The sequence below is a fragment of the Melozone crissalis genome, unplaced genomic scaffold, assembly GCF_028551555.1.
Source record: "Melozone crissalis strain CALT ecotype California unplaced genomic scaffold, PUWL_Pcris_2 ptg000027l_1, whole genome shotgun sequence".
Taxonomy (NCBI): Eukaryota; Metazoa; Chordata; class Aves; order Passeriformes; family Passerellidae; genus Melozone; species Melozone crissalis.
Window position 1 is genome coordinate 21,346,870 of NW_026535805.1, and position 22,320 is coordinate 21,369,189.

The following is a 22,320-nucleotide window of genomic DNA, read 5'->3' on the forward strand; positions in this document are numbered from 1 at the left end:
ACACATTTTCCTTATTTGCAACTGTGCCTCAATAATAAAAAGCAACTGGAAGACTAAACCAAAATAAATCATTCCATTCTGCTCTATCTGCTCAGTTAGCTTCATCTTTCAAAATATCTGTTGAAAGCACCATAATACAATGACCAGTAGAACACAACTCACCCATCCAAGGAAAAGCTGAGTAATACATACATATATACATATACACACACATATATAACATCTATCTTTATTAACTCATCCTTGGATTACAAAAAATTAACATCTGGACAGGCACAATTATGTCCATAATTCCATCTTTACTATTTTTGAGTATGGAAAATCAGTTTTATCCTTCCTTCTCCGCTGAGTTCACAAGATTTGCGTTCGAAAGCAAGTTGATAAGCAAAAAAGTTGAGTATGTAATCAGTGAGGCATGTCAACATTATACCTCCATTCTACCACTCATAAGATCACGCACTTTCCAGTGCAGGCCTTTCAGAAAGTGAGTGCTGAACTAGATCTTTGAGCTTACACAGTCAGCATTTTTCAAAAATTTTGTTGTAGTCTGAGCTGTTTACAATTAAGAGAACAAGAACAAGTGAAAACGAAATACACCGAACAAGAAGCTCACATCTGGAATTTCATAATGAACATGCATCAGGCAGGGTAACAATCTCCACACTAAATGCATGCTACACCAATTTCACAGGCCTGGTTTCTATTTCATGCCTGTGTAAACCAGAAATAAGCCCACTGAACGCTGCAAGATTCCACAGGGCACACAAAAGAAAGAAAAACACTTTATTGTACACATGTGCAACAGCTGTCCTGAAAATACAGCTGTATCTCCAAAAGTTGCATAACTCCACTAGGTGCAATTTATTCCTTACCCCCAGAGCAGTCACTTCCACTTAAAAATTAAACAATTAGGATATTTACACCTCTGCATATGACATGTGAGAGACTGCATATTTATTTATGAACATGATTACATTACTACAATTTAATTCCTTGTTTCAAGTCTCAATACATAGTAATTGCAGAGCAACTTTCGATGTATTGAAGACCCAGCTCTCTCTGAGACACTCCTGTTTAGCTGGCTCACAGAGAAGACCTAAAAATTTAATGGTTTTCATATTTACTTTAGCATTTTCTTTCCTCACACTATAGCTTTATAAGTATGTTTCAAGGCAGCCGACCTGGAAGCTGGTTTCATATTTTGCATTTACAAAAATTACAGTGAGTGACTTCTATGTTCTATTGCTTGATCACTTTATGTTAGGACATACTTTCTACATTATCTTGAATAGAGAGAAAAAACATTGCCTGAAAATTAGGTAGCTAACTCAGCTCTTTAAATAACTTCAGAGTAAGCAAAGAATACACACATGCACCAGTGAAGTCTCTTCAAAACAAGCACACCAAGATGTTGATTGAAAAATACTTATAATTGGGTTTTTCCTTCATGGATGCTTCTGTTTATAAGGAGAGTCAACAAAAGAATCACACATACCTCAGCCCAGAACTCTGCATATATATCATTGGCTGTCAGTCTGGTAACTGGCCACAACTTTGTTACAGAACACAGATCACAAGCTGTCATCATCAGGCCAATCACTCTATCTCTAAAATAGAATAAAACAACATTAAATTATAAGTTTTGTAAAGAATTAATGATTGCTCTGCAAAGTTTTTATTTGCCCTTCTATGAATTTTCTCCCACCTGTTGTTTCTTCCTCATTTGTTTGATTCTTTGATAAGGCACAGCACAGACTGTTCACTGTATGCCTTGTTGTATTCCCTACATTGTTTGCAGAGTTCATTGACCATTCTCTACACAATCACATCCATAGACCAGAGCACAGGATGCCTGCCTGTTAAAACATTCACATGCCCCTCTATAATTCTCTAAATATACAGTACAAGTGTATAAAAAGAAAGATGACATATCTTATTGCTGCATTTCTTTGTTCTTTAAAGAGAGGAGAAAAAAGCTCCTAAAAAGATGAAAGAGAGTATTTCTGAGTCTGTCTCAAGGCGCTGTCATTGGTTTGTTGGAATGAATTCAAACTCTGACAGAACAAGAATCCAATGCATAATTCTGTGATATATGCTGACAAATCTGTTCACAGTGTAACTGGAAAACATCAGGAACTGAACAAAATTATTAGAATAAGGCACACACATAAAAAAAGTCCTATTTAACCAATTTTATGGCACAAATCTATGTTTTGTGAATCTAAGTTTTATAAAGAAAACTGGCAATTTAATTTAAAGTCATTTGTTTTCACCCAATGGAGAAATTGAGATGGCCCTTAATGACACCAGCATCTTTGTTAATAATGCCTATTCCATGTGAAAAAGCAAAGAGCTTGCCAACCTGCATGTCAGTGTGATGGCAGTCATTAAAACTGTCTATAGATTGTACAGAAAAATATACCAGAGAAAATACAGAAATACACAGTATAATCAATCAATAAATGCAAAGTGCACTTCCCCTAAGTTAAGATAAAGAAGTGATCAGCCATGTAAGGGCTAATGCAAATATAAAGCAATGACAATTACTGTTACTTTTGTATAATTTTACACACTGCTGGTCTTAGAGAAGACATATGTAAGAAAATTACCATTCAGATTAATTATTTTTTTAAAAAAATAAGGTTTCTCTTTCCAGACTAATTCCATAGGGATCTACTATTGGTTTGGTGCTTTACCTGTGTGTTTGGTTCTTAAGGTTTAATGCTCCTGTCTGATGCAGCTCTTCAAGTTGCTTTCTATTTCCAAAATACAGGGCAAGGTCTGTGGCGATGATGGCTTTCCGGATGATCTCAAGAACTTGCTCATATTCGCTGGAGCTCAGATTGGAGAAGACATTGTGCCCTTCCAGCTATGAAAAAGTAAAAAACCAATAAAAAGCACAAGCTCTAATTCTGAGATGATTTCAGTCTTTGCTTCACCAGACAGGTTACAACGGTTTTACAGCCCAGTGACAAGTTTTGTTGCAAATTCAAATGTTAATAGCCTGAAATTCCCATTTTTATTCTTCTTTTGTAAACATTGTCATGAAAAAAACCTATGACTAAGCCACCAATTTGTTTTTGGGACTGTTCCTTCTGAAGCCTCAAAGTATTACTAGAGAAAAATTATTTAAATCTTTTCTTTTGATTTAAAATCACTATAGACACTACACTTCCAGACAGTGTTAACTTGGAAATGTGTGATTCAGTTCTGATCCAAAGTCTGCACAGTCTAGTTGGTAAACTGAGTACCTGATTCACTTAAGCATAGTTTTGATACATGGATAAAGGAACACTCAAGTTAAAAATACAAAATCACTTTGTTTTAAAAATGATTTTGTTTTACATTTTCATTTTTTGTTTCAATGTTCCAAATGAAATGGTCCTGAAATTGCTGCATTCACTGATAATAATTTCTTATATAAAGTTAATTTTTTTAATGTATATGAACATTTAGAGGGAAAAGCTGCTTTGTTCAACCTTAAGTTGAATGACTCATAAACTAAAGATAATGGTTTCTGATATGGAGGCTCTGGTGATGCACCACTGCCATCACTTCAATTTCCACAAGGTATTACTGTGTGTTTAACTGACAATATGCACGCATTGTGATCACTCATGAAGCTATATCACATTTTGAAAAGTCAAGACTATCTACTGTCTCCAAGATTTGGAAAACAACTTGTCAAAAGTCTTCCTACTGTTGAAAGGAAGCAGACAAAAAGAAAGAAGGAGCTAGCCATGTCAAGGTGTGCATATTCAGAAAAAAAAATTATTAAAATATATCAAATGCAGAGGTGTTTCGACATTTAATTGGCATTGGGCTGAAGCTCAAAAAGTTTCCCTGACTTTCGTCAAGCATTTACATAATTTGCTCAAAATAAATCTTCTGCAGTACAAATAGGCTTGGTTTCTCTCACCATCCGGAACATAAACACAATTTTCCAGTACTTTTACTTAGACAAGTAGATTTATTGTGAATAATGAATAGAAAATACAATCCATCTATGCTCCTTGGACAGATTTCTAAGTCATAGAACATTATATTTAAAAAAAAAAAAAATCTGGACATTTTAGTCCATCATCAGCACTTTGGAACCAAAAAATTACTACTGCTAGTTCCCACAATTTAGGGTTCTGCGGATCCTTTACTCCCCAGCCTTGCTGTCTAATTCCTGGCTATTTGTCCTACTATTTAAATTATTCAGCATTCTAGTCTTGGGCTTTAGAAGCTGCACTCTCAGAAAGACCACTGGGACAACTTCTATTCAGAGTACTCAAAAAGAACTGATTCTATAAAGTGCTGACAGAAGCTGACACTTATGAGTTTGTGTCACTTAGGCTTCTGAGTAGTACACACAAAGTACAGCTCCGAAGATTTTGTTCTTTGCCTGCTGAGCCACAGCTAGTGACTTGAATCCTGTGTCCTAAGTATGGTGTACACTCAAACTGCAGGTGGATGAGCAAAGCAGCTCTAAAGTTTCAAGCAGTTAAAAGTACTGCAGGTTACTAATGTAAAATTAAAACTCAGATAAACCCTAAAGACCCTGGTGGTCGATTTGGCTTTATTTCCATCAGTCCATGAGTTCAATAAAACTTTTCCATTCAAACAAAATCCAGCAAGTCCAGAAGGCTGCCCTGGCCTGCCTTTGCTGCTAATTATCACCCATGGGTGCTTTCAGCAGCCGGTGTCATGAGTCCACTCTACAGCCCTGGCCGCCTATCCCTGTTCCCTCACTCCCATTGACGGCAAATGTAGAAGGTGCCAGGGAAGCAAAGGGATTCCCTGCCTTCATGGCAAATGGGATTTTCATAGATTACAACATTTCTGCCAGAAAAAATGCAAAATGGTTGGGACAGTGAAGTGTTAATGACTGAGGAACATGCTCACATATTCACACAAAGAATGAACACCAAACATCTAATGCCACACCACCAGTGAAGGATTCAATTACACCCTCCTACATGAAAGAGTATTCAGAGATAAAGCTTCCATTCTGTGATTAAATGCATATGATATCTAAAACCATAATCATAAGATGTGATTCTGAATACAAGATAGAATATGTCTTTTTCCTAATAGGTGATTATGTATTTAAGAAAATATCTTACCCCGAAAAATCAGAAAGAAAGATTAACAACTAATCAGTGGCAGAGTAGCAAGGTTAGGCTGTAATTTGAGTATTCATGGAAAACTAAAACTAGTGAGCACAAATATGTTACGGACTGGCAGTGGTTTCACAGGCAAGAGTTCTCACTCTTCTAATTGAGAATTATAAAAATTTCACTCATGAGAAAATATGTGTGTGTCAGTAGCACACCTGTATCTTCCCAATGAGTGTCTGCATGTTTTCTTGCAGGTTTTTCTTCATTAAACATAAAGACACATGACCTCATACTCGGAGCTCTACCTCATACTAGGAATTCCCTTTCACAGAATATTACCGGACTCTGTTTTTTTTTTTTTTATTTCAAATTGGCAAGTAACAAATAAGCACAGAATGATGTAATGAAATAAGTTTACAATTTTCATGCATGAAAAATTAACACGTCCCCTTTCATGCCACACAGTCAATGTTCACAGAATTTATTACAGCGGGTTTTCAAGTTTCTCACACAAAGTTTTGCCAGTACTTGAGTTTTTATTCAAAATTTCAGGATGGTTGAAGACTTTGTTGAAATACATTATGACAAAAAAATATATGTATCAGAGAAAATTATTTTTCATTTTCAAAGTTACTATTCCACATGGTCATAGGAAAAGCCTCTAGAGAGCAGAAGCAAAAAGCTTCAAAGGCAAGCCATAAGTAAAGACCTTCAAATAAAAAATATTGTTATAAGTTCAAGATTTTGAGAAGGCTGTGTTTTGCACTATTCTTGAATCCTTGGGTTGCTAATTGTGAAACCTGGCTTGCTGTAATAAATCTTCTACTCATCTAAATAAGTACTATAATAGAGAAATTAAACCAAGCATGCTTCAGCAAAATCTATTTATTTGGCAATGATGTGACTCCTCTTTCCACCACTGGACACTAATGCACAGAACACACAGTTTCAAAAATCCTACCTGCAGGATGGACACAGTCTGTGAGAAGTGGTGCTGTTCCATCGTTGATGTGGAATAGAGAGCAGCTAAGGGGTGATCAAATTTTTGAAGATAGCTGTTGCTGTAACCTCTGTGATCCAGGTCGTGACACAGGCATGCAACTAAAAGACCCTTTCGCTACAAAAAAAATGGACACAAGCATGAAAGGCAAGATGTATTTCTTGCCCCTAGATGTCACTCTCTACCCAAAATACTGTAGAAGTTGCAGTATGCTAACACAGCCTTCAAACAGCTCATGTAGAATAATCCTTAAAAATGAGAGAAACATGACAGTAACGACATGCTGAATTAAAATTCTTGGTCCAACTATAATTAGATTATGCATTTAAAAATCGTTGTTGGACAGTTACATACTATTGGATGGACAGTACTTCAGAAGAAATCTGCATTTTAAACCATCTGGTTATCCATGGAATCCTTACCATGTTTATTAAAACAATAAAAAGAACAGGTATTGAGGGAGAAGAAACATACAAAATGTAGGATCTGCTGGTCAAAATAGGTGCACTGAAGTTCAATGCCAGATCTGCTCTGCAACACTCCTAGAGATGTTAACCAAATCACCTAGTAGGGTTTTTTCCTAGGAAGTCACCAACATGAGTCATGGACAATGCTGAACAATGAAATTGTAAACAAATAAAGACAATCAGTGGGTTTTTCAAATAATTAATCCTTAACATCCTGATAAAATGGAGTCCCTGAAATCTCTTTTTCAAAAGATTTTCACACAGCTTATGTGTTTGGAAAAAAAATTCATTAATGTTTGTGACTGTCACTGTTTTCATGAAGTATCATGAAAATTTCTTCAGAGACCCAATATCTTATAATTGGTTCTGGTGAGTGTTCAGTAAACAAGGATAAAGCTACAAAATTAAGCAGAAAAAGAATATTAATTAGCCATCTATTAAGTGCACAACATCCAACCTGGATACTACATGAAGAGACCCATGAGTCTGTGGAAAAATAGCAATGATGCCATTAGAAATCCTATCACAGAATTAGAAATTCTATCACAGAAATACACCATGTGCAGAAATAAGGCTGTAGCAATGCTAACTGTAATTCTGATTTTGAGACATTCACTTCTGTTTTGACTGAGATGTTTTCAGTACTGCATCTTGTGAAGTGTACTTTTAAAAAGCATATAAAAACCCCCAGGTGATGCAGCAGCACGTGTCCACACAGATCCTCAACAGAGGAGGAACTCTTAGGAACATAACACACACCTCTAACACCTGATGTCGTGCAGTAACAGCTTGTCTCAGTCTCCTTGTCTCAGTCCTTCAGGATTATCCAATGCCCAATAACAGTGCTCTTGTCCTTTTACCTATTTTGGTACCTGTTTGGATCCCAAATCCTTAACCACCGCATTTTTCTCTATTTTTCTCCCGATCAGTGTCTCCTTTACAGTGTTTTATCTTCCCATCTCTAAACCTACTGAGGTTCACATCAGCATCCCTCACCTGAGGTCAGCCCATCCCTAGACACCCAAACTTTCTTTCAGCAGTCTCCTGTATTCTTGTTGGATTCATCTCCAGCAGCAAGAAAGGAGACTGCTGAAAAGAGCTGGAACATAGACTGGGGATAAGACACTCAAACAGATGAAGGCTGGCTGGAGTTTGCAGGGAAAAAAGACTCTGTCTCTTTTGCTCTCCCTTTCTTTCTTACTCTCCACCTCCAAAGAGATGGGGCTTACTACTTGGTTAGTATTGAATGTTGTCAGAGCTTTAAAAATTCTCTGAGGCTGTACTCCACAGATTTTTTTTTTTTTTTTTTTTTTTTTTTTTTTTTTTTTTTTTTTTTTGTTAAAGTAATACTGATTTCATTTTCAGACTTGTATAGCTTGGCCAAATTCCAGCATATGCCTGGCATATGCCACTTTTGCATTTCAGTGTCAATTTTCAAGTCTCTGCTTTACAGCAGGATAAACTAGACCTTTTCAAATGAAAGCTCACCAAGTTTCATTTTACTCTTATACACTGCCCAAAACTTTGATTTCTACTAGCATATCTCTTTAAAAGAGCCAAACAATTGTGCCTGGAATTTCCCCAAATGAATCACCTTGAGGAAGTTAACAGAGCCTGGAAAATTACAGCCCAAATGGATAATATTTGGCAGACTTATACACAATTGAAAAAAAGTTCTCCAAGTCAGAATTTTCATGCAACATTAATTCCAGACAGTACTCCCTGTTATACCATAATTCAGAAGAAAAACAAGTGACAGTTGTCCATACTGTGTATTAACATTATAAGCCTTCCATTTTACTAGTTATCTTTTCCACTTAGTGATCAGTTTAGAGTTTGGCTCTTCTCCTTTACTCACATATGTCAGCTGGCTCTGCAGCCCCTGTCCTCCTATTCAGGAAACCTCCCAGACCTCACAGGACTCATGATCCAGGGTTTCCCTCCCTCACAGAGGGACAGATCTGACAGTTAATGTGGCTGTAAGTGGGCAGGGAGAACCCCAAAACTTAGACATGGATTTATAGCAAATCAACCACTGCTTTTTAAGGGGCAGTCCTGAAAAACATGACTAGGTTTAGGAATCTGAGTAATCATCTTCCCTCAAACTCTTTACTCACGTCCATTCCTCCATGAAGACCTTTACATACACTCAGTCCGAGTTGACAAAAAAAACTCTTAACACAGAAAAGGTACTTGAACAATAACTGACAGCTCTGATGAGGTGTGGTAACTGACACCATTATGTCATTTACCTCCAGATCAGTGAAAAGCCCCTGGTTGTTCTGCAGTATGGCATACATGCAATGGGCAACAGTAACTGCATGCTTCCAGTTGTGGTAGGGCACGCGGCGATAGTTCTTCTTTACAGACATAGTAAATCGGCACAGCTTCTCAAGTTCAAAGCTAGGAAGAAAATAATTTGGTCAGAGACAAGACACAGGAACAGGAAAAACAACCAGCAGAGGAGAAAAGGTGGTCTTTGATTTACCCTTCTTGCTAGGATTGACTCGCACTGTGGATGACTAATTGAATGACATGAAGAGTCACTCAAGTTTGGCAAGGACAGAGGAGCGTGGAGGCCTGACAATGCTCTTGGTTTAATCTGTTAAATTTGAGAACATAAGTCATGCTACCCAGCTCAGTCAATACAATTGCATGACCTTCCCTGCTCCTAGAAGCTTGAAGTGGTTTCTTCCAATTGCTTATTCAACTTGAAATATAGTACAACTCCGCATCTAATGGACAATTTGAAAACATGATTTGCAATCAAAACAGAAAATTCAGGGATTTTTAAATAAAGGACCCAAAAGAAATAAACATGATTAAATAGAGCTGCTCCATATTGACATTGTGAGAAGCAGAAAATTTTATTTTTCCAATATTTGTAGAGTTTTTCTGCCAGTGTAGACTCACAGACAGAAATGGACATCTCACAGTTTCTTCACTTCTCACCAAACAATATTTTGTTAAGTCCTAAATAAATGAATTTTTCCCTCATAAAAAGGCAATTTTCCTTCATTCCATTTTTTCTCCTGCTGCAATTTGACTTTCTTTTTAAGTTCCATGTTTTGATAATTTCTTGGGTATATCAGGAAAGAGGTACTAATGTTCTAGTTTTGCAGTACCTGTGGGGTGAGGAAAAAAATGTCAATGTCTCTGACCTATGTATAAAAATGTAAGCATATCCACTACATGGAAACAGGCAGAAATATGTATTTCTACAGTTGTGTGCTGAGCAATGTAATTATTATTCTCAGCCTTAACCTGACATTAGGAAAAACAGAGGCATATTGTATTTCAAAAGACTTTTGGCTTTCTTTTTTAATTTTAGAAAGTCAGACAGCGATAGAACGATTGTTTAAACAGTACATTATAATTCAGAATATCACAATAGTCACTTTCAATCTCAATTCAATGGTTATTACATGATTGTACAATTATAGCCAAAGGAAAAAACATTATCTGTGATGCCTCAACATAGAATACTACTAATTCATCCACTGCTGTATTTTGAACTTGATTGGGCAGCAAAATATTATTTCTTCAGAAGAGAAAATGTAGGGAATATGACAGGCTTTTCTGTGAAATCCTCCCTGGACAGGACAATTACACATCACACGGGTAAATACTTTAGGGCACAACCTTATTTCTCAATATATTAAAATCAAATTTAAGTCCTAAAATTTTTTGGTTTGTTTCAAGGATTTGAGAAGTTTTGTTCTTTCAGAAATTAAATACAAGTCCTGTTCCAACAGTCTCCTTTTCAAATATTTTTCTTCACTTTTGTTTCCCTAATTTTATATGTTAAAGCTGAAGCACATTTGAAAAGCATCAGGTAGATATCAATTCTTTCTCATCAAAGCTACATGTTGAAAGGAAGAGACTGGGAGTCAGAAAGGGAGGAGAACAGAACCAGACTGAAAATGCAAATCCCAACCCTGCATCCACAGCCATTCAGTCTGGAATGGAAACAAGCTAACTACACTGAGCAGTAGAGAACTGTGTTCGGAAGAGTCACCCACTTTGCAGCATTGAGGAAGACTGAGACAGATCCTCTGTTTTGACTACATGTTTTGAGGGCATCCATTCAAACAGCAAAATGAAATGCCAGCAAACATTTCCTGAATGTTGCTCCCTTTTGTAGGAACATACTTCCCCTTTGCATTGACCATCCATAATTTGGAGCAGCTCCTTTCTTTAGCAATGGGCAGTAATTACCCAACTACTGATCTTAGTAATGATAAAGAACACTGAGAGAAATGACATCAAATGAAGCATTTAATTTAAAAATAATTCACTTCCGTAATTAATGCACAACTATGTAAATAACTGATTCATTTAGCAAACTAAGATTTGATCTTGGTTTACTTTCACCATATACATTATTAATTTTGGCAACTCTGTATCCAAAAAATCAGTTTTCATGCACTTTCTTTCCTTTTTGGGAAGAGTACACTTTTGTTGCCTTTACCATCTTCTGTCTGAAAAGCAAAATCATCTCAGAACCAAACAATTTTTCTGTATATTAGAAGGACAACTTTTAGGATGATATCATGAGTTCTTTAACCTCACTGTTCCCAGATTTTGTTAACTAAGGACCAAGAAGGTGGGACAAATCCCCAGACAGTTTATTACAGTCCTATAAAGGCCAAACATAGTAAATGAACAGCAAAGAAAATAGACCTTGAATTAGGAAGTCATTATCTCAAAAATTATAAGTAAATAAACACAGACTTAACAATTAAACAAATAAATAATATACTTCATACCAGGCTGTCCCACAGGACTGGTGAACCATGTAGACAAAAATAGCAGGCCAAACATCTTCATATGGACTGATATCAAAATGGTATCTAAGAAGAAAGTTTCAGTTTAGAAAAGACAAATACCTTTTCATTGCAAAACAAGTGAAAAACAAGTGAAAATGACTTGGAAACGTATACCCAGCAAGATTCACTGCTTTCTGAATACACACAGAAAGCTGAATTTACAGATTATATTTTTCAGTAATGTCAAGTTATGTACTCCTGCTAAGGTCAATGAAATTATGCTCATAGTTTCATACAATCATTTAGTAATTTATGTTGGAAAAGACTCTTGTGATGGAGTTCAAAAGCCAACCTTTGGCTTTGTTTACATAATAAAAACATATATCTTTACCTAAGGATCTACAGATTAGGTAATAGACCAAAAAAAAAAAATCTCAGGCACAATGAGAGGTTTACAGGCATTCCTAAAATATTCAGGACCTTCTTCCCAGAAATAGTAAAGATGGTGTCTCTAATAATATATTTACCGGCCTTTTTTCCAATAATTTCTACCATAAATTGCAGGAGAGATGCTCTAATTTTGATATAGGAAAAAACCAGTTTTTACTGGCTATAAGAAATCAAGCTAAAACTTCAAAAATTTAACATTTAATACCACATCTTTAATGTTTCATTACCTGAAGACTTCTCCCCTCCCCTAGTAACAATACTGAGGTCTAATTTCAAGGACCCAGGACAGAACTGTTTTTCCTTCAATTATTAATTAACCCTTTCCCTGCACTTTCTGTGCTGCAAGTCCTATTTTTCTTTCTCCATGGAACCCTAACTGAACACACTGAACAGCAGAGCAGCTTGTGAGAGGAATGAAGGTAGTTGAATTACTTGGAAAATGATGAAATGTATTCTACTTGAACTAAAGGATGCTAATATAATTTAGAATGAAACCTGTCATCTTTGCAAGTAAAATTCATTTTTGCTGAGGAGGTGGGTTATATAATATCACCTAACAAAGCACAAAAAATTGTATTACAAAGAATAAGCTTCTATTAGGGTGTAATCCTGCAAGCTGTTAATGCTCTGGCATTCAAGCAAATCACTTCAGCATGTAATGAACTTTAACTATAAGCAGTCCCTGTTAAACCCACAGGCTTTCACATCACTCCCAGCTACAATGCTCAGTTCTCAGCGAGCTCTGGAGATGAGGTTTAAAAAGACAATTTAGGTTTTATGATTCAATAGCTGATTTTAGGCACCTGGTTACTAGAGTAGAATTTATTGTGCTGGACCAAAACCAGTGACTTAAAAATGTGATGGCTCCCATTGTTACTGTTGAGTAGGGACTGGCCAATAAAATGCAGCTACAGGTTCATCCTCAGCATACAGCAGCTGAAAATAACTCAATTATGTCAAAGAAAGCCTAAAAGGCTGGATGGGAAGTCCACCTCCCAAGTTAGACTGCAACTCTACCCTCTAGCCCCTGGGGTATTTAAATCTGAATTATCATTTTCCCCTTCATCAATACGCACAAGCAGATGTGCAACACACACACACTCAAAACTCACAATAAAACCAAACACCCCCTACATACACACCCCCAAAAATCAAATCAAAAAACACACACAACCCATAAAACCCCATGACTGAGCTGGGAGAAATATGTTTAATTCTACAACATATCTAAGGGGGTGAGATCATGCATTTGGTGTTAAATACTGATGTTCCAAGCTCAGCTTTCTCTCTGGCTATGAGCTGATGGGGACTTGGGACTGTAGGAATGAAAGTTCATCTCTACAAATCCTCGGTAAAAACTAATGCTTAAAAAGCAACTACTGCATCTGCCCATGCCTGTGGAAAAATTCTGAGTACGTACAATTTTATATCTTTGATGGATAAATTTTGTTCATGGGTCATTAAGTATAGCTAAGTATAAGAAAGCCAGAGATAAAACCACCGTAATATTGCTGTAGTTCAATGATGAAAGTGCTTCCAAAAAGAACCCCACTACAAATAAGAAAAAAAAAATTAACAGGCTATATACAACTGCTGCTACATTAGAAAAATACTTACAGCTCAATTTCTTTATAAATATGTGGAGGCAGTGTACAGTGCATGAGGTTTTGCCACTCTTCTGCTGTACAAACACTATGGTAGGATAGCTTCTCCATCGTTACACGGTAAATGCACTCTGAATGACGAATTCTGTGGTACATCTGAAAAAGTAAAGTCATCCATGAATGTGGAATTCTAATAAAGAAAAAAATTACTTCCTGTATTCAAACAGTGATTATTACAATACACATCTGCAGAAATGTTAGTGCTTTTGGCTGCACAACTTCACACTTTAGAAAAGCGACAGATTACACTGAATTCAGTACTTCTGGGAAACCTGCTTATCTACTCACTCAGTAAATATCTAAGGCTTAGCTGACTTTTAATTGTATGTGAGCTCTCCCAAGAAAAACAACCCAAGTTCAGGAGTCAAAAACAGAGCTAAGCCCCTTGCAAAATTCTGACAGAAAACCTATAACAGGACAAAATTCATATTTTCTGCCACTGCATGAATTCTGTTCATTGGTACAAATTACTGCTATCTATGCACAGTAAAGAGTATGTGGGATATTTATCATAACTACATTACTATGCAGTATGAAAAATAAGTACAGTTAATTACTGAGAGGTTCAGACATGGCATGGTTTGCAAACAAGTGGGGACACAACAATGTACTAGTTAAAAATCCTCTGTACGTTACATCCTGAATGGCAACATTGACCATCTAAAAGTAGTGAACTCGCACACAACTCAAGGGTGCATAGTCCCAAGTGTAATTTATATACAGGTCATTCTACCCGCCCTGATCCAAGTGAAACAACTTGAGGCACTCGCTAATAAAACTTGCTGTCCCAATGTGCCACTGGGATGCTATTGGTAAAATTAATTAATGTAAATCACCAGGCTTAACTGGCATTGCATTTTATCTTATCTGCCATGAATATAACTCAGTTCTTCTGCATTGCATTTTTACTGAATTTATTATTTTAATAAATTTTTATAGTTAAATAGTAATGATCATTATATTGCTTATGTTTCCTACAGGCATAGTAAATTTTGAGATAATAAAGGTTTGAGGAAAAAAATAGCTACCTACTCTTATCTAGAAGCATGGATAATTATAAGTATACACCATGGCATATAAGGGTAAAAATTGATCTTTAAGTACTAAGAATATGGAATTGAGAGAATATACAGCATATTTCCATTACCCAATTAAATTTATAAAATGTAATCGAAATTTATAAAAGAAATAAGAATCATATTTTTTTAGTGGAAAAGGGAAGACAGATATCATACACATTTCAGAGCTTGCTCTCTCATTTTAGCTACACAAAATTGATATATCCAGATTATGGTTGTTTCAAATGAAATCCCTATCATCCTCTTAAAATAGAATTATTCACCAAGGAATACAGTGTTAATTTAATGAAATAGACTTACAGATCATTTTAATAAGCTGTAACATCAAAATACTTAAGTATTCTCATTATAACTTACAAAACCGTAAATAGAACTTACATTAGCACAGTGTAAGGCTAAAGCACAAAAGACTGCAAACATTTTAAAGTTGTTCTCATCAGTTTTAGAGAAGGCACTTCCACTTATTTTGTTCACCATCTGCACAACACCTATTACACTTCCTCGGCTCACAATAGGCATGCACAGGATATTTCTGGTTGTGTAGCCTGTGTAGAGGTCTACTTCTCTGAAGAGCCACAAAGGAAAAAGAAAAAAGAGAAAATTGTTCATATCAATGGGTATCTATTCCTTGATTCTCAGAAATGTTGATGTACAATATACTTAATCATTTTAAAGTAGACCTAATTAGTACCTGCAAGAATTTCACCCTCAAAACCTTCAAATATTTTTATCTACTGTGTCATACTTAGAAAGAACTTTATAATCCTTTTTCTTCATTTGCAGGACAAAGAATTAATATTGCCTCAAACACAGAGTTAAAGAACATTTGAGTATTCTTAGTTCTCTGTTAGTGAACTGTTTTTCTCTCATGAAACTAATGAGATTCCAGGGAGACTAATAATGAAATTTGGTAACAATCTAAATAAATGTTTCTCCGTTATATTAAATTTGAAAAAAAAAACTTTTATTTGTATCTTAAAATTATCTCTGATGGCTAAAGCATTTAATAAACATCTGCAATTACCTCCGCATCAGAGGACTACAGCTCCATGAATGAATCTCAATATGAAATTTAAGTGGTAATTTTATGTAACAGATTTAATGAGCTATCTTCCCTCCAATGAAGAGCATCCTACCTGTTAAAGCGTGGGTCTGCATAGGCATCAGGGATGTTAAGGACTTCTCCTGTTCGTGCCACTTGACCAGCTATTCCTTTTTCTATAGAAAATCTGGAGAAAATAAAAATGTGTATTAGCCAAATTATGGAAAACACATTTTTCTAGTGGAGTCTGTCTTGGGCACAGTAATGGGCGTTCCCAACCAGCGCCATTTTCTTGCTTTGAGGAGAAAAATCTTACAACAACTAGTAGCACATAATAAAACAAAAAGCACATCCTAACAGATACTTTCTGAAAACATTTTATATAGCTATATAGTTTAATACAAAACATGACATAACATTACCATTTCAGTGACGAAAGTTCAAAGTTTTGAATAACCCAAGAGGTTATCCCTAACAAACATAACATTTGTACAGAACTCAGACTCGTGTTTACACTTAAAAGATATTGATTTTATTATTACTTTTACATATCCATTGCTTCTTTTGACACAACAAAGAGAACATGGAACTTGTTTCTTTGGGTGATGTATATGTGTGGATTTGGTAACAAAATTTTGGAAAAATACCAGTGGAAATTTCATAGCTGAACATTATATGGATTTTTCCATGGGAATAGGAATGACTAGCCTGTTTCATGACAATCAAATAACGCCATGGTACTGTGTTCCTTAATCACCACAGGAAAGTTAAACACAACAAACACATTCCTAAGTTGTATCACAAAAATCTGTACGTTCGTCTTGTGAGTAAATAGTTTCCAATATTTCGACATTAAGCAATTATGACGTAAAAGCAAAAGATAATTTATAGAGGAAAACACATAAAAAGAAACATATTAGAACGCTTTCAAGTCTAAATGTACCCTGATAGTACCCTGGTGCCTATATTGAAGTTAGTGATTAAGCTGTCAGGATTTCACCCTGCACACCTGACTTTAAGTTAGATTTTTCTGTTGCTTCTTATGATAGGTACATCACACCAGCTTAAGACTCCTTTCTGATGACTCACTCAGTGTCACTTTCTTACAGATATTTAAGTTGCACTTCACTTTCAGTACACAGTACCTGTGAAATGGCTCACACCCTTGCACTTAGAATCAACATTTCAATAACATACAGAGAAGACAGAAAGATATAAGCAAGAAAAACAATTATCACGAAGGAGTATTAAAGTGCATGTTAAAGCAGGCCATCTTCTTTAATTTACACCACCTCCTTGCTTGTCAGTACGCAAATTGCACCAATTTTTATTCCTTCCATTCTCACTCACACAATGGTAAGTGGGAGTAAGTTTGTCTAAAGGAGTCTTAGTGAAGACATTAATCACATCTCATATTGCCCCAGAACTTTAGAAGTATAAGGAGGAAATGAAAAAAGTTCTGATAAAAATCAATGCTGAATATTTTAGGAAAATTTTAGCACAGGATACATAGTCATAAAATACTTCACTTTTAAGAGGCTGAAAATCTGAAACCTGTAGGCCTTTGAAAATCTTAGTCTGGTTCTATTAAGGATTCATAATTTTTGAAAAGTGAAAAACACTATATTTACTTTTTTAAGCCTCTTTCATTAAAAAAGTGCATGAGTATAAAAATTAGGTACCTGTGATATGAAGCAGAAATACACATAACTTTCAGTCAAAGAATCCTTTCTAGTCATTACCAGACAATATACATTTTCAAATTCACCACTTCAAGCATTGTTCAGTACCACAATTAATTCAAAGTTTGAAAATCTAAATTCACGTGAGAAAAGTAAAATTAAATTACTGAGCTTGAAATAGTCAAAGTGAATGACCAATCCATACTCAATTCTATATTTGCCTAATCCATCCATAAGAAGTACAAATTGTGATTTCCTTCCTTTGGATGTGCTGGAATCGCACAAATTTTAATTCCTCTTGGGAACCCTCTTGGGAAAAAAAGTCCCAAACTGCCAGACTATGGATTAGGTGCACTATTACCTGCACCTTTACCTACCTCAGAACACCTCTGTTTTTTTCCCAACATGATTTCCAAAAGGACCGCCTCCGGAAGACGGCATTTCCAGGAGTGACGTTATAGCTTCAGAGACGCTGTTTCGATGGCACTGCAATGTCATTCCCAGAAGTACTACCTTCTGGAGGCGGGTCCTGGTGGGAATGATATCACAGTATGACAAGTATTGTCAGGGTACCTGCAGATAGGCACAGAAACTGGGTAATAAAATGCCTGCACGTCCATAGTTATAACGAAACTGCACTCTTCTGCTAGCTATTCTTACCTTATTTCTTTGGTCTTCTTGAAGACAGGTTTTCCATCATTTTCTTCTCCAATATCAAAAAGGTCTGAATACAGCTCCTTATTTTTGTGGTCAACCTGGAAGAGTGCACACCTATCTGCATTCACCAGGTTTTTTGCATATATCTATAGACAAAAAACAAAACTACAGTTAACGGTCATGAGTTGGATTATCTCCAGTCATTTACCTGATAAAAATATACACCCCTGTAAAAGTTTTGATAAGCTGTCCAGTATGGAAATCTTTTTGAAGGAGCAATCTTATTATAATACAATTCAGAAGTAAAATCTTGAATTCAATATTTTCTCTGCAAATTTGAGCATGCTCTTCAAGAAATGCAGGAATATCTTCAGAGACTTGAAAGTTTCCCCCCCAAAAAATAGGCTTTCCTGTTTAATTGTTTTTCAAGGCTTTCCAAAATAGTACCTTTCTTCCCTCTATGTTCAGACACTATTCATCTTAACCTGATTTTAAATAGATAAGTTAGAACAAGACCTAATGGCAATTTTGCCTTTTTGCCTTCATTGTCAATGCAAACATATTGGTATTTAATATCCAGCAAAGACAGACATAACAGAGAATATAGTGTTTGCTTCTAAAAAAACTAAGTGTCCCTGTAAAAAACAATGACCAAATGATCCTTGTGGATCCCTTCCAAGTGAGAAATATTTTGTGGTGCTGTGATTCTGTCATTAAAGGTATCATTGTGGATTACCCTATGCAGAGGGATAGGAAATGACTGTACTCTCTCCATGTCAGGGACAGTACTTGCACAAGAGCTGAGACTTAGAAATTGTGCATGAACTAACCAAAGCCCAAAGGTACCAGCCACAGCCAAGTACCACAGCACAGCAACAGACTTGCATGGTCTCTATCTTACTTTGAACCAACTAGTTTTATCTCAGCAAAAATAACTCCCAGAAGCACTGACTGTCAGAACAGAATCTTGTCCTGAGAACACAGCAGCTCTTCACTGCTGTGAAGTATTTCTCAGACATACAATAGGCTTTCTGAGAAAAAGAGGGAAAAGTGAGACAAAAATCAAATAAGGATCACTGTGTTACGATGCCAATACACAGGCACAAGAACCTTCTCTATCCAAATCAGATAGGTCTTCTGTGTTTCTTATTTGCTCAGAAAGTACAGTAACTTCATGGTAGAGAAGGATCTGAGGTGGATCTCTATCCACTTTTTATATAATATATACCTAGTCACTCAGCTACAGAAAGAGGCTAACAAAATTTTGGTGTGCAATGCATGCAGTTGGTATGTTTTAAGGATTCATAAGACTTCCATATGAATCACCTTCCCCAGCCCTTCACTCTTGTATTCCAAAAATAGAAACAAAACAATGCAGATGGACAAATATTCAGCAGAAAAAACCCCATATGAGATGAAAAATGCTTGAGAGACTCTAGTTCTATGCCATAGGAAGGAAACTGCACAGATACCATCTAGCTCAAGTCCATAACTTGGAGGGCCCTCCCATACCAACTGAATCTGTGTTTAGGAAGATTCTGTTGTCTTCTACTCCATTTACTCCATCACAACAGAAAAGTCAGGGAGACTGCAATCTAAGAGGTAAGATTTGTGCATTTTTTTCCGCCTTAGCGCATTAAGAAATTTAAAGACCTTAACCACTTGGATTGCTTATTGTTTTGCTCAAAAGAGAGTGAACAGAAACTGCCAAAAGGACAAGGGGTCCAGTAAATGCTTCTATTCAGATACTGCTTCATATTTCTTTGATAAATCTACAGCACAGAGTTGATTTTATACAATTAATCTTTTGTGGTTTAATGCGTATGACTCAAGAACTTACCTTGGTCATGACTCATGCTTTTCAAAAATGATTACTTAAACAGTACTAATTGAGAAATAGTTAATGAGATGAGAGAGTTTTACTTCTATAAATCCCTTGCTCAAATCCTGACCAGTGGTTGAAAGAGAATATGAGTACAAAAAGTATGTTCTGCACTGTCAGGGAAGACAGGGAGCACCGTTTGCATAAGTTGCTTGTAACTACTCAAGCAGAAGGGCAAGAAAATGGGTAAGGCAACTTAAATTTTTACTTCCCTTCCTTGCATTTACATTCAAAAACACCTTTGTATCACTAGCTTTGCTCAGAGATTTTTATGAAAATAAAAATGAAAAGAATGGAAAGAAACACACATAGTTTTTCTTTAGTATTGCAGGAACAAATCAAACCATAAGTGCAATCACTAAAGGGCAAAATAGTGAGAAGTTCTCAGTTTCTCCGAAGAAACTGAGCTCTGGTCTTTTCTCACAGTGAGATACAGAATAAGCCACATCATGGTAAAAGGACGCTCCCATAAAATGGCAGTAAATGTACAAACTCATAATTCAGCTAATGGGCTCAAGAAAGAGACAACAGCTACAGCTATAAAGGAAGCTGAGTATGAAACATCACACAGGTTAAAACACAGAATCATGATGCAGCCAAGTGTTGGAAAAGATGACATAAGAGTAAGCACATTTTACTGCCAATTGTGTTTTCCACCAGATCTCTATTCACAGGGAAGAACAGTGAGGAATATCAATATTTGTTCTCAATGCCATATGTTATGTTGTACCAGTTCTTTTAAATGCTAAGCTATTTTTAAGAGGTTCATTTAAATTGGAAAAGTCAATTTTCAGAAACGTCCTATGTGCAGAATTCTTGACTGTGTACTAACTAGAATAACACAAACACTGCAGAATATTTTCCATTACTAATTCATGTTTCTAAATAAAACCACTTTATTGTTGTTTGCATTCTAACATAGCTGTCTTTGAATAGTCTAGCTAAGAATATCACTTTGAAGACTGGGGCATGCATCAGAGCATTGTTGAAAAGTAATTTTTTGAATGTGCAGATTTTAAACAATGGTAATCACAGACCTGATTCAGGTTTACACTTAGGAAAAAGAACTGCAGAATGCAATGAATGTGCATAAAGCTAAAAAGCATAATTCACATGTCAAACACTCAAAACGTTACAAACAGCCAGTTCACCCACATTTGTTAACACTATTCAGGAAATAATTCTGAATTCAAAATTGATTTAGAAACTCATAAATTGCTTCTGAACAGTACTTTAAGTCATTAAATAGTTATTTCAATGGGAAGAACTAACCATTTGGCTTTAGTGGTTTCTATAAAACATTGACTGACTGTCACTCTAGTTATGGGTGTAGTTTTCCAAGGTCTTACACATCTCATTCAACAATTGGAAAAAAAATCCCAGGAGTAATTTTTAAACTATATCCCCCTGCTACAGACAGTAACTTCTTCAGCAGAGTTTTGTAGCATGTAGCAGATTGAATTTAGAAGAAGGAATCAATATAACATACTAAAATAAAAAGAAAACCAGAAGCCTTTCTGTTACAATTTTCAAACTTTCGCAGAACACAATAGTAACCACTTAGTTCAGACACAGTGCTGTTTCATTCCTGATGAAAGCTGTGAACAGAAGTTGTTGCAAAAATGAGAAATCAAGCCATCCTTTACCACCTTTTCTGTATAGACATGTTAATACTGTTTGTATTATGTGTTCACTACAAACAGCTCATATATTTCAATGACATAATGTCTTCAATGAAAGGAGAACAAAGGACTTTACTACCTACAACTAATAAACTTAGAGGTGAAAAAGACAACTTACCATTATATGTTCAAGTAGAGAATCTATTGCAACTATATTATCAAAATATGTTCTGCAGAGAAAGAGAAGTCAGTAAACATTGGCATTTAGTCAAACATTTCTCATATTATTCCAGGGGCTCTTGTTTCACTACAGCTTAACATGGAGCCAGAAAAGGTGAGGACAAACCACTGCACCTTGAAAATCACTGACTGGCTTGCTACAGCACAAGGGAATTAAGAAATGGTCCTAGCTCTGTTCCCTTGAGCAATTATTCTACAGAACTGAGAATATGCTTTATTATACATAGAATTTGCTCTGTAGAAAATGGAAAAGACTACCAAATATTGCTTGCTGTGAACTGAATAGGCTCCTGCTGAGCAATACCAAGAATGCATCAAAATGCTTTGGCACCTCTAACACACTGAAAATTTTAAAAGTAGAAGAGAAAAGGAAAAGAAAAGAAGTAGAAAACAATGACAAAAAAATTTCTTTTAAAATACCAAAAATTGGCTAACTCCATGTCATATTATCTAATCCTTAACACTAGTTAAAAGGATTTAAGAAACTATTTAAGAAACTCTTCATGAGTTTTCTCTATGAACAACAGTTGAAGTTGAAGAAAGGGAATGATCTTGTGACTTAAAAAATAAAAAAGTTTTTTGAAAAAAATCTCAGTTTCACAGCAAAGTGGTAACTGTTCAAGGACAGTCAAGAACATTGAAAGATAAAGATCAAACTTAT

General features: G+C 35.8%; 1 protein-coding gene across 3 annotated transcripts in view; it reads right to left on the reverse strand.

The window, feature by feature from the left end:
* Positions 1-22,320, reverse strand: part of PDE10A (phosphodiesterase 10A) — a 342,086-nt gene that overhangs the window by 11,483 nt on the left and 308,283 nt on the right. For all 3 annotated transcript variants that reach the window (XM_054279385.1, XM_054279384.1, XM_054279383.1), the window contains 10 exons: positions 21,598-21,649; positions 17,919-18,061; positions 15,671-15,763; positions 14,913-15,099; positions 13,409-13,551; positions 11,342-11,425; positions 8,825-8,975; positions 6,067-6,222; positions 2,697-2,869; positions 1,496-1,607 (listed from right to left, as the gene is read on the reverse strand). In XM_054279385.1, the coding sequence (XP_054135360.1) occupies positions 1,496-1,607; positions 2,697-2,869; positions 6,067-6,222; positions 8,825-8,975; positions 11,342-11,425; positions 13,409-13,551; positions 14,913-15,099; positions 15,671-15,763; positions 17,919-18,061; positions 21,598-21,649 (1,294 nt within the window). The remainder of the gene's footprint in view (positions 1-1,495; positions 1,608-2,696; positions 2,870-6,066; positions 6,223-8,824; positions 8,976-11,341; positions 11,426-13,408; positions 13,552-14,912; positions 15,100-15,670; positions 15,764-17,918; positions 18,062-21,597; positions 21,650-22,320) is intronic.